General features: G+C 43.5%; 1 protein-coding gene across 5 annotated transcripts in view; it reads right to left on the bottom strand.

Annotated features, from left to right (window-relative positions):
- ppip5k2 (diphosphoinositol pentakisphosphate kinase 2) overlaps positions 1–19,199 on the bottom strand; it is a 131,033-nt gene that overhangs the window by 38,700 nt on the left and 73,134 nt on the right. For 3 of the 5 annotated variants that reach the window (XM_033017377.1, XM_033017378.1, XM_033017376.1), the window contains exons 24-25: positions 16,471–16,587; positions 9,263–9,433 (exon numbers count right to left, since the gene is read on the bottom strand). In XM_033017377.1, the coding sequence (XP_032873268.1) occupies positions 9,263–9,433; positions 16,471–16,587 (288 nt within the window). Of the gene's footprint in view, positions 1–5,770; positions 5,861–9,262; positions 9,434–16,470; positions 16,588–19,199 lie in introns of all 5 variants that reach the window. The other 2 variants (XM_033017374.1, XM_033017375.1) reach the window with 1 other exon arrangement.

The following is a 19,199-nucleotide window of genomic DNA, read 5'->3' as shown; positions in this document are numbered from 1 at the left end:
ATGTAAATGAAAGTAGTCATGTTTAGTATTTTGTTGCATATCCTTTGCATGCAAATGACTGCTTGAGGTCTGCGATTCATGGACATCACCCGTTGCTGGGTGTCTTCTCTGGTGATGCTCTGCCAGGTCGGCATTGACAGCCATCTTTAACTTTTGCTTGTTTTGGGGGCTAACCCGCTTCAGTTTTCTCTTCAGCATATAGAAACATAGAAATTAGGTGCAGGAGTAGGCCATTCGGCCCTTCGAGCCTGCACCGCCATTCAATATGATCATGGCTGATCATCCAACTCAGTATCCCATACCTGCCTTCTCTCCATACCCCCTGATCCCTTTAGCCACAAGGGCCACATCTAACTCCCTCTTAAATATAGCCAATGAACTGGCCTCAACTACCTTCTGTGGCAGAGAATTCCAGAGATTCACCACTCTCTGTGTGAAAAATATAAAAGGCATGCTCAATTGGGTTCAGATCGGGTGATTGACGGCGACTCAAGAATTGACCATTTTTTAGCAACGCCTTTGTTGCTTTAGCAGTATATTTGGGATCATTGTCTTGCTGTAGAATGAGCCACCGGCCTATAAGTTTTGAGGCATTTCTTTGAACTTGAGCAGATAAGATGTGTCTATACACTTTAGAATTCATTCTGCTACTATCATCAGCAGTTGAAGCATCTATAATGCTAAGTGAGCCAGTACCTTCAGCAGCCATATAACATTGCTGTAATTTCTACATGGCGAAACCAAAATGTTTAAAAATGTGCACTTTAACCACATGTGATTTTTTTCTATACTGTATTACTTAACTCGAGTAATATATGACTTCACATTGCTACTTTCATTGAAATTACAGGCCATGCTTCTCTGGTAAACCTTTCATTTGTTATAAACCTATTAAAGCTACCCCGTGTCAAAGTCAGGCAATTGCTTCATTTCATTTGAACATAACAGACTGGGTAGTAAAAAAGGCTTTTGGCACAATTCCATTCATCAGTTAGAGTATTGAGTATAGCAGTTGGAAGGTTATGTTGCAGTTGTATAAAATGTTGGTAAGGCCACATTTAGTGTAATGTGTTCAGTTATGGGCAGCATAGGAAATATGTTGTTGAGCTGGAAAGGGTACAGAGAAGATTTACGAGGATGTTGCCAGGACTAGAGGGTCTGAGCTATAGACAGAGGTTGAGTAGGCTAGACGCTATTCCTTGGAGCGCTGGAGGATGAGGGGTGATCTTATAGAGAAATTAAAATCACTAGAGAAATAGATCGGGTAGATGCACAGGAGTCTCTTGCCCAGAGTAGATGAATCGAGGACCAGAGGACATAGGTTTAAGGTGAAGGGGAAAAGATTGAATAGGAATCTGAGGGATAACTTTTCCACACAAAGGGTGGTGGGTGTATAGAACAGGCAGCCACGGGAGGCAGGGACTATCCCAATGTTTAAGAAACAGTTAACAGGTACATGGATAGGACAGGTTTGGAGGGATATGAGCTTAATGCGGACAGGTGGGACCAGTGTGGCTGGGACATGTTGACCAGTGTGGGCATTGAGCCGAAGGGCCTGTTTCCACGCTGCACACCCGTCTGACAGGTCAGAAGACTTCATGAACAATAATGTTCCTCAAAAAAAAAAATATTAGCCGCAGTGCACTTTGGTTGTTAATCTGCTAGTATCTGTTCGGTAGCATCATAGTTAGATATAGCACAATAAGAAAAAAGATAAAGATCAGGATGAGTGAGTGGCCAATGAGAACAAGCAAAATTGGATGAACACCTTATACGCCATGACAAAACTCAGAAAAGCTTCACCAAAGGTGGCTATAGACAGTGGTGAGATATGATCTCACAGAACCAGATATGGATGTTCAGTTTTCCAACAGTACAGTATTGCTTGCATCAGGAAGACTTTTCCAGGTCCGCCACTTTGTAATGCACCGCCCTGCATTCTTTTCACTTCTGCAATTCAAAATTACAGCTTTCCTAGGACACGTGCTTCATTCACTGCAACTGTGTTGCAATTCAAGCTGCTGATCCTTGAATCATTCCAATCCATAGAGATGCATTTGTTGGGCTGTCATGTCATCTACTTAATTAGGCAAGTAATTACCATTAAATGATGTTACTCTCAGGCCTTCCTGTTCCAAACGGAACAATATTGCTCAGCTGGATTCTTAGAAAACACATATCTGAAAGTACTTAATTTGCATGTTCAAAAGATTTAAGAGCAACATTGATTTAGAGAGCTCATCCAGGTGGTGATCAATGTGCCTCATATAATTATGTACATTGTTAATTATCAATCCAAAGACCCTTTATTCAAAGGTTTGCAATGACAAGCCATGGGACTAAATTGGAGGTGGGTATATGGAATGAGCTGCCAGAGGAGGTAGGTAGTAGAGGCAGAAACAATAACAACATTTAAAAAGACGTAAACAGCTACATGGATAGAAACGATTAAGAGGGATTAAGGCCAAACGTGGGCAGGTGGGACAAGTGTGGATGGGCATCTTGGTCAGCAAGGGCAAGCTGGGCTGAAGGGCGATTTGTTGACTGGTAATGAGAAAATGAAATGACCATGCAAATACGATATTGCAACATATTTTTTGTTGTTCTTCAGGGTAGAGAACTGCTACTCCAATCTTTTCTACATCCGACTCTAAGCCTCAAAGGCAATAATGGACAAGCTATATTAGCTGCCTTGCTGTATTGTTTACATTTATTAAAAACAATAAGGTATTTGGAAGTAAAAACACGTTTGCTTAAAAAAATTGAATGTAAATAAAAATACGACTTCCTGGTATCCTGGATCTCTATGAAATAAAACAAGATAATTAAGATTCAATACAATTTACTTGCAGGTCTGTGCTTCAAGCACCCCGTCCCAAAAACACCAGCAACCCCGACTCCATACCACCATGCGCATGATCTATACTCTTCGCTAATATCCCAACGCGACCTGACATTCCAACACCCATCACAACCATGACCTCTCATTCCCAACTGCAAAACACCAAAGACCACCACCAAAATCCAGTCGACATCTCTCATTCACACACCCGCTTCCAATGCACAACCCTCCTTTCCACTCTTGGACTTACCTGAATTCCTTTGGCATTGATGAATAATGCACAGGAAAGATTTTTATCTTGTGTAACATCAGTTCAAAACTTTTGTGTCCTAGGGTCTTCCATGCTCCTAAATCACTGAATATGAACATTCCCTGGCTCGCCACACTGCAAATGTTGAACATGCTTTTACAAGCACCAATGACATTCTAAGTAAATGAACTGTGCCAGATTCCTTAGAAACTGTCTGCATTTTGCCCCCCAAAATTGTTTAATTGCTAACAATGTTGACAGGGAGTTTGGTGATAACAACCAACAAACAGTTGGCTTCAAAATCAAATTAAAAAAAACTATTATTAATACAGAGAACAAGTTCTCCATGTATTGTAGCCAGTCAGTTTGACCACAGTTGTAGAGAGTTTCTCAGAAGTGAAGATTATGGCAAGTCACAATGCTGGCAGTAGTGTGCACAAGCCCTGATGTGGTCATGCTAAATATACAACAATGTGTACAATGTAATAAATGTGACATGAGATAAAGGAGTTGCAAGGCCTTGTCACTGAAAAAAACCCCGGAAACAAACTAGTTCTCCTATAACAGTGAGTGGATTACACAAGGAGGAGAAACCCCAACTAATCAACTGGAAAGATTTAATGCAGAAATGTGTGCAATGGGGGCAATACAAGCCAAATGGTACAACTTTAAAGTGAGTGCAAGGCACACATCTTGATATTTACTCAGGGCTATTAAAAGTGTAAAGAGAAAGGGGGAGGGGTAGTAATGTGGACTAGAATCTATAGAAGAACATCACTACGTAATTCAAGGGGTTAGTGTGGAGTGACTAATGTATGAAGTAAATTGTGGGTTGTAGATTACATTGAGGCAGGCACTGATTCTCTTTAATTAAAGAAAGCAGAACTTTAGGACATGGATCAAAAGAGCTGAATATGACGGAGGAGGAAGGAGTTGGAAGCCAAAGATTGCAGGGTAGTGGGACATCAATTGGATTTCAGGAGTCTAAGATCAGAACAATGTGGGAACAGTAAAGCAGGAAGATTATTTAGTTTGGAGGGAAAAACCCTTTCTCCATCTGGCTATGCCTCAATTGCAATGATCTCAATGTTCCTATGTTCCTTCCTGCTGGACTTCTTAGTCCTGAGAAAAATCACCAAGAGAGATCAAAAAGAAAACAGATAAAATAAAGGGGCTCCTTGAAGCTTCTTCCTGATCCATCCACTAGTTGAACGCATATTAATCAACGTTCTAATTCATTTCCATTAAAACTAGAAATGTACATAGAAACATCCTGGATTTTGGGGAGTAATGAGGACAAATTAGGGTATTTAAAACAGAGAGCTAGTGTGAATGCAGAAGTCTGAATGTTGTTTTTAAGGATTTGTTGTGAGCCAGCAGTCTGCACTTGTATGATGGGCTCAAAATTCAGTGGCAGCACAATACTCGACTAAATACCCACAAATTACCATGCAATTTCATCTGTATTTTTTGTGTTGCTTTTTTTAAAGATATAACCAGTATTGTTCCCTGGATTTTAATGAAAGGGTGGTTTGGGAGATTCAGGCATGAGATAAAATTGGCTCTAATTTCTGCAAGGAGGCAGAATAGTTTATGCTGACATGAACAAATCACAGCTAATCCAATACTACTACGATTTCGTCCAGGACAACATTAGGTTAATAAGGAAGCAGGGGCTACAGGAGGTTTTCCGATGTCACTGGCATGGGAATGTATTACCATCCTTTTATCATCACTAGGTATAAGTTCCTGAAACTCTTTCTCTAATAGGACTATATGAGTACTTTTACATGAAGGACAGCAAAGGTTGAAGAAAGCAGCTCACCGACAATTTTTCATGAGTTATTAAGGATGGGCAATAAATGCTCGCCTAGCCAGCAATACCCACATCCTGTAAATAAATTACAAAAATTATTTACACAAGAATATGTTGTCAAAGTATTTGTAAAAGTGATGTGGTTGAGATATCAGCTGTATAAATAGAAGTTCAACTGGGATTTGATGAATAAATGGGAGTCAGAAATTGTGGCAGAAGCTGAACGCAGAATAATCACCTGGTCTGGATGATTCCTTTGAGAGTTAGCTTGGGGCAAAATTGCAGAATTACTGTCTTTACCTATCCTCAAAGTTATGACAATGCCCAGGACTGGATCGTAGTAAATATTATAACTTAGTTCAAAGTTGGATAACAAAGATAAACACTTTATCAAGCTAGTTGGTTCACTTCTGAGATAAAGATGCTATTAGAAGCAATTTTTTAGGGACAAAATAGTAATCTGACAAGACCATGTCAAGAAAGCCAAATAATATGCAATCATGAATCTCATCGTCTTTATTGAATGCTGTTGAGGCCAATGCCGTTGATTTTGTGCACATGGACTTTTAAAAGATGTTTGATAAAGTGCCACTTACTGTTAGACAGCACTACCTGTATACATATTAAAATGTAAATGTGCCAGTGCCTAACTTGATTAAGTTGTAGATCCAAAATTAATGCGTCAAATCTGACCCAAAGATTCAATGGGTCAGATTACAAGCTGTCTCAATGCAAGCTATTTTTACTGAGATTTCATTTTTTCTTAACTTGTGTTACGATTTTTGTAATTTGATCAGAAGAATAAACTTCTCACATTATTATGTGCACCGTTTACCGAGGATGGGGTAAGACCCATATTCACCTGTTTTGTGCCTAAAGTGAAAGAGGATAAAGAGGTTTGATCTCTCTGAAGACATGTTGGTTCCCAGGTGTCATCTCTTCTGATGCGATGCTGAAACAAAGCCAATGCATCGTTGAAAACACAACAATCCAATTTTGAAGAACGAGAAAGCGCGATCCACGGTGTGTCAGAATATTGATGATAAATCATCCTTTTGACTCATTGACAAAGTAATGAGGTGGATCAGTTACAAAACATTAAAAAAATCTGGGATGTGCACTGAGGTTGCATGATTATAATTGGCTGAATTACGCAGTTGATTTGGCATTGCCTCAACTGGGGCTCTTATCAACCTGCATTATCCGCGAGTTAAGAAGAGTGTCTTCGACCTTCAAGCTCAAGGGCACTCGCCTGGAAAGCCTAGAGTTGGATCGAGCGTCCGCGTTGAAACCGCGAGCTGGATCGACCGACCGCACACACACACACACACACACACACACACACACACACACACATCGCGAAGGCGGGGGCCAGGGAAAGCGGGGGACGCTGTCTGCGCGATGAAGAGGAAGGTAAACGGCTGCACAGTTTTGGTCTCCTAATCTGAGTAAAGACATTCTTGCCGTAGAGGGAGTACAGAGAAGAATCACCAGACTGATTCCTGGGATGTCTGGACTTTCATATGAAGAAAGACTGGATAGACTCGGTTTGTACTCGCTAGAATTTAGAAGATTGAGGGGGGATCTTATAGAAACTTACAAAATTCTTAAGGGGTTGGACAGGCTAGATGCAGGAAGATTGTTCCTGATGTTGGGGAAGTCCAGAACAAGGGGTCACAGTTTAAGGATAAGGGGGAAATCTTTTAGGACCGAGATGAGGAAAACATTTTTCACACAGAGAGGGGTGAATCTCTGGAATTCTCTGCAACAGAGGGTAGTTGAGGCCAGTTCATTGGCTATATTTAAGAGGGAGTTAGATGTGGCCCTTGTGGCTAAAGGGATCAGGGGGTATGGACAGAAGGCAGGTACAGGATACTGAGTTGGATGATCAGCCATGATCATATTTAATGGCGGTGCAGGCTTGAAGGGCCGAATGGCCTACTCCTGCACCTATTTTCTATGTTTCTATATATATAACTCCAGTCATATTCACGTCATATCTATCTATATACATAAAACTCTGATCTTGTGTGTGTGTGTTCGAAAACCCAACGTGCTAACGGTGAAAATTTTACATATTCCGATAGAGATTTACCTCATTTCAAAAATTGCCTTATCTGAAAATGTGTTTCATTATTTCTTGAGTTTTTAAAATTAAAATCCCCCCTCCCCCTCCACCACCCCCCCCCCACCCTTCGCCCCCCCCTCTCTCCCCATCCCCCACCCTCTCCCCCTCCCCTCCTCCCACACACACAGGGGGGGGGCGGGTGGGAGGGGGAAGGGGGGTAAAGGGAGGGGGATGGAGGTGGAGGGGAGGAGGGAGGGTGAGAGGAGAGGGGAAGGGGAGTGGGGGAGGGGAGAAGAGAGGGGGAGGGGTGGGAGTGGCAGAGGGGAGGGAGAGGTGGAGGGGGCAAAGGAGAGAGAGGCGGGGGAAAGGGGAGAGAGGGGAGGGGGAAGAGAGGGGGGAGTGGGGCAGAGTGGGGGGAGAGGGGGAGGGAGGTGGAAGGGGGAGGGGGAGGGGGAGGGAGGTGGAAGGGGAGAGGGAGGGAGGTGGAGGGGGAAGGGGAGAGGGGTGGGGTGGAGGGGGGAGAGTAGGGGGAGAGGGTGGATGTGGAGGGGAGAGGGGTGAGATGGAGGGAGGGCAGAGAGGGAGGGGGGTCAGAGAGGGGGGGCAGAGAGGAAGAGCCCTCTCCCCCCCTCTCCAGCCCCCCCATCTCCTCCTCCCCTCTCCATCTCCCCCTCGACCCCTCCCTCCACACCCTCTCTCCCCCCCCACCCCTCTCCCCCCCCTCTCTCTTTCTCTGCCCCGGGGAGGGTGAGTGAGGAGAGGCTGCACCTACCAAAGTCGTAGAGCACAAACCTCCCCATCAGGCACTGGGCCCGAGCTAGGCTGCGGCCGTCGTGGGCCAGAGCGATGCACATAGCGGAGGGCCGACAGCGCACTCACCAGCATGACAGACGATCGGACGGGGGAGACGGAGAGGTCGTCCCCTGTGACGGCTACTTTTCAACTGCGCTTGTCCGTGGCCGCGCTGCAATAACGACCGCCGCTGCCATGTTGTTGAACTGCAAGAAGCCCAGCGGAGCGTGGGCCCGAGCGAGGCACGGAGCAATCTGAGGACGGTGAAAAGCAGCAGGGGGACTAGCCGACTTCCGCTAAGGGAAGCGCACCCACCAGCGTGACAGAGCCGGGCTGGGCCGGGGGGGGGGGGACAGACGATCGGTCCTCCCCGGAGAGGAGAGGAGAGATGGGAGGTGCGGGGCTTCACGAGCTGCGCCAACAGTGAGGAAAAGCTGCAGAACAAAGATCCTATCCTGTAGGGTCTGAGCTGTAGGGTCTGCGGCAGAACCTACTATATTTTTCTGCGCCTTTTAAAGTTCGGGGGTGGGGGTGACCTAATTCGTGCAAAACAGCGGATGTTTAATCCAGAGCCGAGTAGGGTCTGAGCTGTAGGGTCTGCGGCAGAACCTACTATATTTTTCTGCGCCTTTTAAAGTTCGGGGGTGGGGGTGACCTAATTCGTGCAAAACAGCGGATGTTTAATCCAGAGCCGAGCCGGGCCGGGGAGGATGGGAGGGACACGGAGAGGGGCACAGACACAGAGAAACAATAAAATTCAATGCTATGAAAAAAAGAATGCTTTAGTCCACAGCGGGGGGGCCGGGAGGCAGAGATTGGTGGGCATGTGGGCATTGTGACATCAGCAGCTGGTAAGCGGCGATTATATTTTAAAAATTTAGTTTTGTGAACAATTTTATTCAAAATCTGGGGAAATAATTGACCAAGTAGTAGATTTCTGAACTCATGTTAAATCCCTACCGAAATATGTAAAAATCTATGCGTTTTTGCGTCTGGTTTTCGAGGAAATACGTTTCAAAAGCAAAATGACACACACCCACACAGTTTTAAAAGTATATAGATATGAGATGATATAATATGGTTTAAGGAGACAGCAGCACGGAATTAGGCTCCCCATGGAGTAATATAAGCATTGAACACTAGATGGCGCTTAGTTTTTTGATCTCATTTTCTAATTAGCTTAATTAATTAATGTGCAACTTTTGGCACTGAGGAGATATGACTTCCTTCTCAATTATATTTTATCTAAATCTGTGCCAAATTTCAAGTAGATCCCAGAGATGGGTCACGAAAGTCAAATTCTAGACACATTTTCGATGCTCGGCCCATAGCCTAGAAGTTAAATATCCTTTTCTGGCAAGAAATTGAATTTTAATAGTTATTTTTCTAAAATGTTTTTCCTTCAAAAATACTATACACTATCACCTGCAATTGCAGAAAAAATTCTTACACACCTCCAGAGATTTAAAAGAAAGTTTAGTTCAAAACACTTACTTCCACAGAGCCTATTTTCTTGGACCTTTGCAGTGGGGATTTTCGATGTATATAAATGGGATCTGAGACCATTGGCCTGAACGCCACTGTTGACTTTTCAGCAACTTCCCTGCTTGAAACGGAGTCATCATCATTGTCAATATTCAGGAAGATTTTGGATCCAGTGTCACTCTATTATTAAAAGACACATTGTCATTTATAAGAACAATTTCTGTGTATTTTCTTCCAATAAGCAAAGGAGAATTATTACCTGCTTCATAAAAAGTCTTGATGAACACATACAAGCACACTTCTCCATTTAATAATATGCAATAATAGCCTCTCCAAATTATGGTTATATGTACACAAGATGGGCAATAGCCTAAGCCATGTTCAGTTTAACTTGTTGCAAAGTTGGAGTATTACATTAATAATTACACTGATAACCCTATCTGACTCAACAGGAAAATAGCAGGATTTGTGGCTTAAGATTGATCTATTTTTTTGGTTGGGAATTTCCACTTGGTGGTTAACTGGTAATTGGTTGTGGGGCACTAACGTAGAACCTAGCATGAAGGAGAAAGGCTAGAAGAAATTGAGAAAACTTAGAAAGCTCACCTTCTCCTCCCCTATCAGGATTCTGAAGGAAACGTTCCTTCTACTATACTCTGGTTCCCCCTTGCACCCGCTCTCCTTCTCACAGCACTTTCCCATCAAGCCATAGGAGATGTAATGAATGCTCTTCCACATCTTCCCTTCCGACCAATCAGGCACCCAAATTATTCTTATAGGTGAAGCAGCAATTCACTTATACCTCTTCTGGATCGCCTCGGCGCAGAGGGAGAATAAGAAGTGAAGAGACAAAGACTTAAGACTTTTGCCTTCCATCACAGTGAGGAGGTGCCTGGTGAACTCTATATAACCATATAACAATTACAGCACGGAAACAGGCCATCTCGACCCTTCTAGTCCGTGCCGAACACGTATTCTCCCCTAGTCCCATATACCTGCACTCAGACCATAACCCTCCATTCCTTTCCCGTCCATATAACTATCCAATTTATTTTTAAATAATAAAAACGAACCTGCCTCCACCACCTTCACTGGAAGCTCATTCCACACAGCCACCACTCTCTGAGTAAAGAAGTTCCCCCTCATGTTACCCCTAAACTTCTGTCCCTTAATTCTCAAGTCATGTCCCCTTGTTTAAATCTTCCTTACTCTCAGTGGGAAAAGCTTATCCACATCAACTCTGTCTATCCCTCTCATCATTTTAAAGACCTCTATCAAGTCCCCCCTTAACCATCTGCCCTCCAAAGAATAAAGCCCTAACTTGTTCAACCTTTCTCTATAACTTAGTTGCTGAAACCCAGGCAACATTCTAGTAAATCTCCTCTGTACTCTCTCTATTTTGTTGACATCCTTCCTATAATTAGGCGACCAAAATTGTACACCATACTCCAGAATTGGCCTCACCAGTGCCTTGCACAATTTTAACATTACATCCCAACTTCTATACTCAATGCTCTGATTTATAAAGGCCAGCACACCAAAAGCTTTCTTTACCACCCTATCTACATGAGATTCCACTTTCAGGGAACTATGCACAGTTATTCCCAGATCCCTCTGTTCACCTGCATTCTTCAATTCCCTACCATTTACCATGTACGTCCTATTTTGATTTGTCCTGCCAAGATGTAGCACCTCACACTTATCAGCATTAAACTCCATCTGCCATCTTTCAGCCCACTCTTCCAACTGGCATAAATCTCTCTGTAGACTTTGAAAATCTACTTCATTATCCACAACCCCACCTATCTTAGTATCATCTGCATACTTACTAATCCAATTTACCACATCATCATCCAGATCATTGATGTACATGACAAACAACAGTGGACCCAACACAGATCTCTGTGGCACCCCACTAGTCACTGACCTCCAACCTGACAAACAACCATCCACCATTACTATCTGGCATCTCCCATTCAGCCACTGTTGAATCCATCTTGCTACTCCACCATTAATACCCAACCATTGAACCTTCTTAACCAACCTTCCGTGAGGAACCTTGTCAAAGGCCTTACTGAAGTCCATATATACAACATCCACTGCTTTACCCTCATCAATTTCCCGAGTAACCTCTTCAAAAAATTCAAGAAGATTAGTCAAACATGACCTTCCAGGCACAAATCCATGTTGACAGTTCCTAATCAGACCCTGTTTATCCAGATGCTTATATATATTATCTCCAAGTATCCTTTCCATTAATTTGCCCACCACTGACGTCAAACTAACAGGTCTATAATTGCTAGGTTTACTCTTAGACCCCTTTTTAAACAATGGAACAACATGCGCAGTACGCCAATCCTCCGGCACTATTCCCGTTTCTAATGACATTTGAAATATTTCTGTCATAGCCCCTGCTATTTCTACACTAACTTCCACTGTGGTGGATGTTAATTTGTGTTTATTGTGTGTTTTTGTCATTTTTACTATATGTAGGACTGCAAGGCAACAAAATTTCGTTCAGACCGCAAGGTCTGAATGACAATAAAGGCTACTTTGACTTTTGACTTTGATTTCCAAGTTAGCGTACAGATGACCCCTCAATCAGGGAAGGATTGTTTTTTTTAAATATATCTCAAGAATCAAGAGTGTTTTATTGTCATATGTCCCAGAGAGAACAATTCTTACTTGCAGCAGCATGTAAACATATTTTGAACATCTTTAGAAGATGGCGCCCATCTGTGGCGACATGTTGCAAGCAGCACAACAGAAAATACAGTATCTCGATTCTTTGGGTAATGACATGCAAATTCTACAAGGATGAATTTTAGTTACCCAAACATCTGTAATATGGCAGGTCAGCTATAGTGTATTTTGCACTCACGAAATGATTTCTTCTACAGTGGAGAAATCAAAAGCAGTTTGGGTGGTTGGTTTGCAGAACACCTTTGTTTAGGCAACAAGGTTGACCTTGAGCTTCCTGTCAACTGTCACTGTGATTCTCCATCCCACTCCCAAACTGCCATCTCCGGCTTCAGCTTGCTTCATTGCTCGAATAGTGCCTGAAGTTAGCTCTGGGAATGCATTTCATCTACCGTCTGTCTGCATGGAAGCCCTCAGAACCTAACATTGAATTTAACAATTTCAGGTAACCACTTTTTATTTCTCCAAAGATGTTGTTCTTTCTGTCTCTTTCAACTTTCTTCCCACTGCCAGATTTAAAGTAATTGTTACCATAATATATTTGGTCTGCCTCCATATCAGATATTCTCTCCACTCTTTGCACTTAATATAATGGTCTTATTGTATTTCAAAGTATAAGATGCTTGAGCTGAAATGTTGACAATTATACAGTGTTGCTTCACTGTTCCAACATTTTTTCTATTTAGCTCTAACGTCCCTTCTATCTGTTCTTACTTTCAATCTTTGATGCCCAGGTCTCACTCACCATGGTAGTGAAATTCTCTACCAGATTAAAATCCCTTGCCTCTGTTTGTACCTGATAATGATCCTCTGATTACTCACAATTGAATGCAAAGAGGCACCTATTTCTCCACTCCCATTCCCCTAAATGCTAATTTCCAAACGCTCCAAATCCAATAATGACAAACTCCTCTCCCTCCCCACCAAATGCGAATCAACTGCGCTGATCCCATCTATGACTTCCTCCTTAATGAAACCCCTCCCCTCCATTCCTTTCAGGTTTTCATCTTCCAAAAAACGGATCCCACTTCTGGCCCTCTTCCAGGTTCCAATCCTTTGATTTCCCATTCTTCAATTCTCTATTAACTTGCCCTCTTAACTTGTCAATATACTTGCCAGGCCCAGGAGCAACCCACTCAGGGCATCTTCAGCCCAACCCTCTCCCCTACGCAAAGGGTGTCCAAAGATGAGGATGGTGGGTGAGAAGTGCAGCCAGAAGGCAAGGAGCATCCCCTTTAGGTATTGACACAGTGGCTGCAACCTCACACACTCCATATACACGTGGTACACAGACTCTTCCAGCCCGCAAAAGTGGCAGGCTGCTGGCGAGTTTGTGAATCGCGAGAGAAACAGGTTGCAGGGAACTCCTCGGTGCCCTCCACCCCAGGTCCCCGATGTAGAGGGGGAGAATCCCTGTGTAAAGGGACTCCCACTGAGGGCCCCTATGGTAACCAGCTTGGAAGGGATGATGGTATTAAACGCTGAGCTGTAGTCTATAAACAACAGCCTGACGCAAGTGTTTTTATTGTCCAAGTGGTCCAATGCTGAGTGGAGAGCCAGTGAAATTGCATCCTCCATTGACCTGTTGTGGCGGAATGCGAACTGTAGTGGGTGGAGGTTCTTTTCGAGGTAGGAGTTGATGTGCACCATAACCAACCTCTCAAAGCACTTCATCACCACAGACCTTAGTACCACTGGTCGATAGTCATTGAGGCACGTCACCTTACTCTTCTTGGGCACCGATATTATTGATGCCCTCTTAAAGCAGGTGGGAGCCTCAGACCTCAGAAGTGAGAGGTTGAAAATGTCCACAAAAACTCCTGCCAGTTGGTCTGCACAGGTCTTGAGAACTCACCCCCATGAAGGATCTTCTGAAGTCGGCCTCTGTGACTGTGACTGTAATACCGTCAGGGCGAATGAGGGCTTGGGAAGGCACATCAGTGTTTTCCCTATCGAACCGTGGGTAGAACGCATCAAGCTCGACAGGGAGTGATACTTCGCTGTCGTTTGAGCTGCCTCCTAATTTCGCCTTGTAGGTGCGGGCATTCAAGCCCTGCCACAGTTGCCGAACATCCTTCTCATCCTCAAGCTTAGAGCAGAAGTCCCTTTTGGCCTTTTTGACGGACGTCTGCCTGGGGTGGAATGTAGATCACGGTCAGGATGATGGAGGTGAATTCCCTCAGCAGGTAGAAGGGACGGCGCTTCACAGCCAGGTGTTCCAGGTGTGGAGAGCAGGAGTTAGATAGGACTGCCACATCTGAGCCCAACGCAGTTGAACATGAGACAGATGCCCCCTCCTCTCCCTTTCCCAGATGCCAGTGAACGGTCCATACGATGGATGGAGAAATCTTTAGACTGGACTGCTGAGTCTGGGGAGCTGGGGGTGAGCCATGTCTCTGTGAAACAGAACACAGAGCATTCCCTCAACTCCCTTTGGTAAAGCAGCCTTGACCTTAGGTCCTCCACTTTATTTTCAAGGGATTGTACGTTGGCTAGTAGGATGGTAGGGAGAGGGGGTCGATGTCCCCTGTGCTTCACTCCTGCCCGACGACCACGTTTCCAGACACTATGGAGGCCTCCCCATTGTTTCCAGGTACTGTATTTACTGTACCTGCTGTTTCTGCGAGGCCGCACTGGGATGGGATTCTCTTACAGTCAGCAGGTCCAGCTCCATTGCGATCGGTGTAATGGCAGATTATCATATCTTTCAGGTAATTAGCACCCTAGCGGCTATTTGGATGAGAATGGTTGAAGGGGGTGTCTTCCAAACGCATGCAAGCTCACTCAGAGACCTTCAGAGCTTCTTCTCAGATATAGCTTCAAAACACATTTTGATGAATAAATGCTTTATTGTTGATAGAAAACAGTAAGATACATCCAAGTTTCTTCCGACTCATTACTGCAATCTTCATCGAATTACTTTAGACATTAGAAAACTCCTCGTGTCACCATAACACTGGCAAGATCCGCATGATCTCCTTTAGATCTCCCGTGGACCCTGCATGGCCCGCATGATCTCACATGATCTTACATGGTAGAAGGGATAATCTTCCCCATGGTCTCTCCAAACTAATCTAAAAACTAAACTTCTGCACAAGCATCTAAGCTCCAAACACACCCAAAAACACGTCATAAATCCAACCCACAATATAACAGGCAGTCTAAAATTTAAAGGCACACTCCATCCTCAATGACATGCAAAACAGGCCAAATGGCCACTACAATCGGGGGTTCCCTCACAGTCGGCAGCACTAGCTCCGTTGCTGCTGGGAGATCCTGCCCGTCGGCCCCAGAGGTTTCCCCGATGTTTCCAGGTACAATACCATATGATCCTCAGCCGGGTTGAGGATTCCCCAGCGATCAAGGGATTGCTTACAGTCGGCAACTCCCGTAACTGCGGGTGATCGCGATATCGCTAGTGACGTTAGATGCACTAGCAGGTTGTCCGTAACAGCACTGATTTCTGCCGTTTCTTTTATCCAGATAAGGTGTGAAAAATGTATTTTATTCTGTTCTGTTGCGCTGCTGGCAAAATGTCGTCACAGGCAGGCGCCATTACATTCAAATTACCGTATTTCCCAGCGTCCAAGGCACTAGTTTTTACTCTAAAATGAGGCACGAAAATGTACTCGCATCTTGGAGACTGAAGGTTAGGCTGAGCAATGCTACTCTCGTAGCGACTGCTCCGTGGAACCTGCCACCGCCGTCCACCCTCGAACAGTGTGAAGTGGGAAGTGACTGTAAAAGGACAGCACCGCTGGGGGGAGAAAAAGAGATCCTTTCCACAGCGGGTGGGGAGTCTGGCCCGGGTCAGCCCGACCTGGGCTGCACAAAGTAGTAATCTTGGCTGGGCCGCCAGGGGTAAGGTTGCAGGGGGGGGGGGGCAGGAGCGTTGAGAAGGAGGGGGTCGGAGATCCTGCCAGCAACTCACTCACTCACCGCTGCTGCGGCGCTATGGGCGCGGAGCCACTGCATTGTGGTCGGGGAGGGAAGTAGCTCGGGTGACTGCGAGCGGCCTCCGGGACCGGACAGCGGAACCGGCCGCCACCTCAGCAGTTTCTGCCGGCTCGCCCGCCAGCCACGGTGTCCTTCGACACTGGTGCAACCGGTGGAGGTGGTGGTTGGCGGGTAGCTACTGGGCGGAAGGCTGGCCGCTCTGTCCCGGGCTCAAAATGGGGGTGCGTCTTCGATGCAGGTGCATCTTCATTGCCGGGAAATAAGGTACATTCACCTTTATCTTCCTTACAAGTAATACATAGGAAAGTATTGAAATATTTTTTATTTTATTGCAAATACCAGCCAGTCCAAATGCATAATGTGGAATTTTCTTAAATACTTTTCTGTACACATCAAAAAATAAACAGGTTTATAATAACTAAGATGAGAGGATTTATTGTCAGAAACAACTACAAAATCTAATGTTAATGCTAATGCTTTTTTTGAGTGCTATTTGAGCAAGAAAAACTGTTGTCCATGTAAGAATAACTGAATATAACACTCATTACAAAAATAAATACCTCACGAGATGCTGGTCTGTATCCAAAACCCGATGGAAGATTTTTATCTTCCTCACAGCCTTTAGCACCAGGACTGAAGTGCAATTCAACGTGAAATCTCTCTTCTGAAGTAATTTCCTGAAAGTTAAAACCATGAAATAATAAATATTTCTAGGGATGATTGGGTAAGTTAAGTATTTAACTTGTAAATAAACCTTCTACAGAAAACCCAATGTTATGGGGTAAGGGGAGTTGTATACTTAGAAAACAGTCTGTATCACGATTTTCCACCAAGCTATGCACATATGTCAAGAAATACAAGTTGAAAATGATTTATTTATTTGTGCTTCCCTCCCTCCTCCCCCCACGCCCCCCCCCCCACCCCTCCTCCCCGAATATAAATTCTTATGAGCAAATTTTATTCCATATGGATGAATTCTGTAAGGGTGTGTTTCTATAACCCTAATGGCCATAATAACCATATAACCATATAACAATTACAGCACGGAAACAGGCCATCTCGGCCCTACAAGTCCGCGCCGAACAATTTTTTTCCCTTAGTCCCACCTGCCTGCACTCATACCATAACCCTCCATTCCCTTCTCATCCATATGCCTATCCAATTTATTCTTAAATGATACCAACGAACCTGCCGCCACCACTTCCACTGGAAGCTCATTCCACACCGCTACCACTCTCTGAGTAAAGAAGTTCCCCCTCATGTTACCCCTAAACTTCTGACCCTTAATTCTGAAGTCATGTCCTCTTGTTTGAATCTTCCCTATTCTCAAAGGGAAAAGCTTGATCACATCAACTCTATCCCTCTCATCATTTTAAAGACCTCTATCAAGTCCCCCCTTAACCTTCTGCGCTCCAGAGAATAAAGACCTAACTTATTCAACCTATCTCTGTAACTTAGTTGTTGAAACCCAGGCAACATTCTAGTAAATCTCCTCTGTACTCTCTCTATTTTGTTGACATCCTTCCTATAATTGGGCGACCAAAATTGTACACCATACTCCAGATTTCGTCTCACCAATGCCTTGTACAATTTTAATATTACATCCCAGCTTCTATACTCAATGCTCTGATTTATAAAGGCTAGCATACCAAAAGCTTTCTTTACCACCCTATCTATATGAGATTCCACCTTCAAGGAACTATGCACGGTTATTCCCAGATCCCTCTGTTCAACTGTATTCTTCAATTCCCTACCATTTATCATGTACGTCCTATTTTGATTTGTCCTGCCAAGGTGTAACACCTCACATTTATCAGCATTAAACTCCATCTGCCATCTTTCAGCCCATTTTTCCAAATGGCCTAAATCACTCTGTAGACTTTGGAAATCCTCTTCATTATCCACAACACCCCCTATCTTGGTATCATCTGCATACTTACTAATCCAATTTACCACCCCTTCATCCAGATCATTGATGTACATGACAAACAACAGAGGACCCAACACAGATCCCTGAGGCACCCCACTAGTCACCTGCCTCCAACCCGACAAACAGCCATCCACCATTACCCTCTGGCTTCTCCCATTCAGCCACTGCTGAATCCATCCATAATGTGAGGGTCACCAGTACTTGAGGACAGTTGCTCTCTTATTTCTTCTTATTCTCTAACATTCAGGGACATTTGTACCACTTGGGCCGAAAGGATAACAACACATTTGTTTGTTTGGCCTTTACTGAATGAGATAATCGATATGGTGCCCAAGCACAACTAATAGAAAATGCCTGGCCTCAGTTCAGCAGTTCTGTATAGTAATATAGCTGAATTGGCATGGGAGTATTAAATTATATTCTTAGCTCTGATACCTCATTTTATGATCCATCTGGCAAAAGGTACAAAAGGTAAATAAAATGTTTTGAGCTCAAGACTGATTCCCTACTTGGATATTTAACCTACGCTGCTGTAGGCTACGGAATGATATTAATTAGTTGGCAAGATGGGCAGAACAATGTTAGGTGTACTTTGATACTAAATAAGAAATGCTTAAACTGTCTTGTTTTATTGGATTTAAAATGACATACTAGCTGCAATAAATTTAAAAAGGGCATTAATATACAAAAACACTTTAATTTGCCTACCCAATTGTGCTTTGAATTGCACAACAAATGAAATGTCATAGAACTTAGTCAGCCAAAGAATACTTTGTCAAAAATATTTGATCAGAGTTTGTCAATTCAAGTGTAAAACAAATTTTCAAACTATATGCACTACAAATGAAATGGGTAGCAGTCCTAAAACCACTATTCTTCCAAGCTTTTTATTTGTTTATTCAGTTTTCAAAATCTGGCTGTCATTAGAAAGGCTAAGATTTTGCATTCTCTAATTTATATAGAAAATGTAGAATTTATTTTGCTGTTTCAGAAGGCATTAATAATCAATTACTTGGGCCTGGAGCCATATATGCGTCAGCCTGAACGACATTAATGAAGCAGCTCTATTTTTATGTGGTCATCATTAACCAAGACAGCCACTAAACAATTTCTTAATGCTAAACTAATAATTGAATTTGAATTCCACAGTTGCCTGAACTCAAGTCCTTAAGTTTTAACTTTAGTTTTTAACATTAAAGTTTCAAAAGGTTGTTGAAGAACATGGTAAATATGGATTCCTATTGGTATTAGTATTGGTAATCGCAGAACGCTGCTATAAATTACGCTGTCGGTAAAGATGACAATTAAACACTCTTGACCTATGTCAGTGAAATTCTATGAATATTTAGAGATAAGTTA

This window comes from Amblyraja radiata, chromosome 3, assembly GCF_010909765.2.
Source record: "Amblyraja radiata isolate CabotCenter1 chromosome 3, sAmbRad1.1.pri, whole genome shotgun sequence".
In the NCBI taxonomy this organism is placed as follows: Eukaryota; Metazoa; Chordata; class Chondrichthyes; order Rajiformes; family Rajidae; genus Amblyraja; species Amblyraja radiata.
This window is presented reverse-complemented; position numbering and strand designations above follow the sequence as displayed.